Here is a 3,083-nt window from a genome sequence, read left to right as displayed (position 1 = left end):
TTTTCGGTTTTCTCTTCATCTCCTTACTGATAAGATAAATTGGTAATTTGCGTTGTATTTTTTGAATGGAAGTGGCACGAATGCCCTCCTCCTTTATTCGATAGTTAATTATGTATAACGAACTCGGGGAATTGCATTTCAGTTCGAAATCCCTTTTGCATTGAAAAACAGCTTTTTTCATATCACTTTTGTACTGGAAGATAATTGACCAAATCTTTAATGACCGCGAATGCAGTAATTTGGTCAGAAATAAATAAATGTCTCTTTTTCGCAGTTGACCTGGCTGCCATCATTCCTGTCCGAAGAGTACGAAAGTTTGCCGGACAAATTTGATATGGACCAATGACCAAACATGGTTGTTACAATCTATTTCGCTTTCGCTGTCCTCTCAGCCGTCATCTGTGTGACAAGTGTGCTATTCAACGGTTTGGTATGCTTGGTCTTTTACAAGAAAAAACGGCTGTTAAACGCTCCAAATATTTTTATCGCCAGCGTGGCGCTCAGCGATTTTTTATACTCAGTGACATGTTTGCCCCTCCTGGTCATCACAAACGCACACGGAAAATGGATTTTCGGGGTCAGTGGTTGCAAGGCAACGGCGTTCATCGCTACCTGGAGTGGTTTGACTTCTTTGATGAATCTGGCCGTCGCCTCGTATGAAAGATATGCTGCGTTGGTTTTCCTTTACAAGAAGAATCGGACTTTTTCAAGAAGGAAAGCAGTTTGTTTGTCAGTGATCATGTGGCTGTACGCTTTGTTCTGGAGTGTGATGCCATTGTGCGGCTGGTCAGGTTTTGAGCTGGAAGGAATCGGTACGAGTTGTTCAGTGAGATGGAAGTCACACGACAAGATGGATTTATCGTACAACATTTGTTTGATATTGGCTTGTTATATACTGCCAGTCAGTGTTATGATCAGCTCTTACTACAGGTGTTGCCTCGAAATTATCAAAAGTACAAGGAGAGCAAAAAGAACGTGGGGTAAAAGATCTTCTTTCACTAGAAAAACACTTGAAATGGAACGAAAGATGGTTTTTTTGTTTGTTGTGATGACCGTTGCTTTTCTTGTGGCCTGGACACCATACGCTGTTGTGTCACTCATATCCATGATCGCGGGTTCTGGCGCCATCAGTGACGTCACAGCATCGATCCCAGCATACATTGCGAAGACGTCGACTTGTTACAATCCTATAATTTATGTTTTCCTATACAAGAAACTGCGGCAGCAGGTTAAGTTCGCGATGCGAAGTGAAACTCGCAGTAGTAGCTCTCGTAGACAGACGTCTATTGATTCCACAATGGGGCTTTATCCTGAAATAAAGAGACTACGTTACACCATTGAGAGGAGACGAAGCACAAGTTGCTAACACATGTCCGAGCATAGAAAAACGAACAAGCGTTGGTAAAAAGTTTGACTCCATAATGCAAATCTCTTGAAACACAACATACCAAGGCAACGTCTTACCCACTTTAGAAAATTATGAGGAATCTAGCTGTGATTTAAAAGAAACCAGCGGTGCGAAAGACGATCTCATGGAAAGGCTTTGGTCGGGACAGTTAGGTGATTAATACTTAGAACAAGTGTCACCTGCCTTTTGGGCAAATCTTGAAAGAAAGAAATAATAAATAATTATAACCACAGAAAACAAAGACACAATGCCGACTAGTTCTCACATATACTTCACTTTAAAGAAAAATTGAAACTTTTTTTATTAGATCGGAATTGAAAATGATGTAGTAAATTCATAGACTCACAAAAACGTATCATCTTTGTGTTCTCAAAATAAAAACCTTATCCTCAATGGACTTATCTTATCTGACCGCGGTTAATAACTAATTAAAATAGTAATAAACGGCAAATACCGTTGAGCTAATCTCGTACCCAGATCTTCTCCAAAGAGAGAGGCATCTGGGTTCGAGATTAGCCATGGAAACGATAGACCTCTTTCACAAAGGGCGGCCGTTTTCTTATATTCTTTTATATGTATGTTAATTAGCCCTACTAACCCAGACCTCTCAACCTCAAAACACCGAAAAATCTGGAGACTGAGGTAAAAAAAATCTGAAGATTGATCGACCGGCAGACAAAACCAAGTAAATACAGGTGGTAATCGAAAGAAAGTGCAATTTTCGCCATTTTGAAAATCTGAGTGACCAAAATGCGAGAGACTGGTAATGAAAACCTAATTTGGCACATGTCTTCTTTGTATGGTCATGGACTTTAATCGTGGACTGTGTTTCCAGCAAACAGACGGATGAACTTAGGGTTGTTTACTAACTTAATGATTTGCACAGAATTGGTGCAAGAATTTCACCTATTATAAGCAAGCCAAAAATGAAATTATAGAAAAAAATTGTATCCTTTCAGCTTGTGACTGTTTATAGTGATATCTTTGTGTCTCGTCGTGGGACCGTGAGACTGAACTGAAAACCGCGAGTGTCAAGGCAAAATCGTTAGACTTAAGAGGTCTGCTAACCTCATTTTAAAGTAATAATTCTATTGAATTTTGCACATGCAAACGAGGCTAGTAAGACGACTAATAATCACAAAAATAAAACAATAATTAAACGGCCGCCATTTATGAAAAAGGTCTATACCGCGATGGTTATGCTACCGACAGTCTATAGTTTTCCAAAATTTTGGATTCTGCATAAAAAGTCAACTCGTTTTGTTTTTTGGTGTGTGTTTTTCTTTACCAAGGAATTAGCGAGATCAGGAGTAAATATATTGGTCTATCTATTTTACACAGGTTAATCGTTTTTGTTAACTTTAGCCACACCTAAATTTAATAGGAGTAATAGGATGCCAGATCCCAAAGGCAGTTGTTGGATACATGTTCAACAAATAAATAAAGTAGTAAATAAAAAATAAAAACAAATAATAAATAAATAAATTCCGAATATAAGCTCAACAGAGTGGAAACCCAAAAGGCCTCCGATAATACGTTTCCCTCTCTGTCCCCTTACTTTCTCTTGAGTCAAGAGAAAATAAGGGGACAGAGTAGGATACTGGGGATGTTCGCTGGGATATGTGAATTTCACTTAATCTATTTTTAGACGTCTTCTAAACGGAAGTCGGTTTCC

General features: G+C 38.8%; 1 protein-coding gene across 1 annotated transcript; it reads left to right on the top strand.

Moving 5' to 3' along the window:
* The first annotated feature begins 284 nt into the window (after nt 1-284).
* On the top strand, nt 285-1,584 carry LOC146470316 (melanopsin-A-like). The gene has a single exon (XM_085121982.1). The coding sequence runs from the start codon at nt 353-355 to the stop codon at nt 1,364-1,366; it is 1,014 nt and encodes a 337-aa protein (XP_084978108.1). The 5' UTR covers nt 285-352; the 3' UTR covers nt 1,367-1,584.
* The last annotated feature ends 1,499 nt before the right edge of the window (nt 1,585-3,083 follow it).

Source organism: Pavona decussata, unplaced genomic scaffold (assembly GCF_977016875.1).
Source record: "Pavona decussata unplaced genomic scaffold, jaPavDecu1.1 SCAFFOLD_114, whole genome shotgun sequence".
NCBI classification, from domain to species: Eukaryota; Metazoa; Cnidaria; class Anthozoa; order Scleractinia; family Agariciidae; genus Pavona; species Pavona decussata.
The sequence above is the reverse complement of the archived record's forward strand: the minus strand, read 5'-3'. Positions and strand labels throughout refer to the sequence as shown.

What these genes read in the sequence shown, in the direction of transcription:
- LOC146470316 (XM_085121982.1), top strand. Translation starts at nt 353, where the DNA reads ATGGTTGTTACAATCTATTTCGCTTTCGCTGTCCTCTCAGCCGTCATC.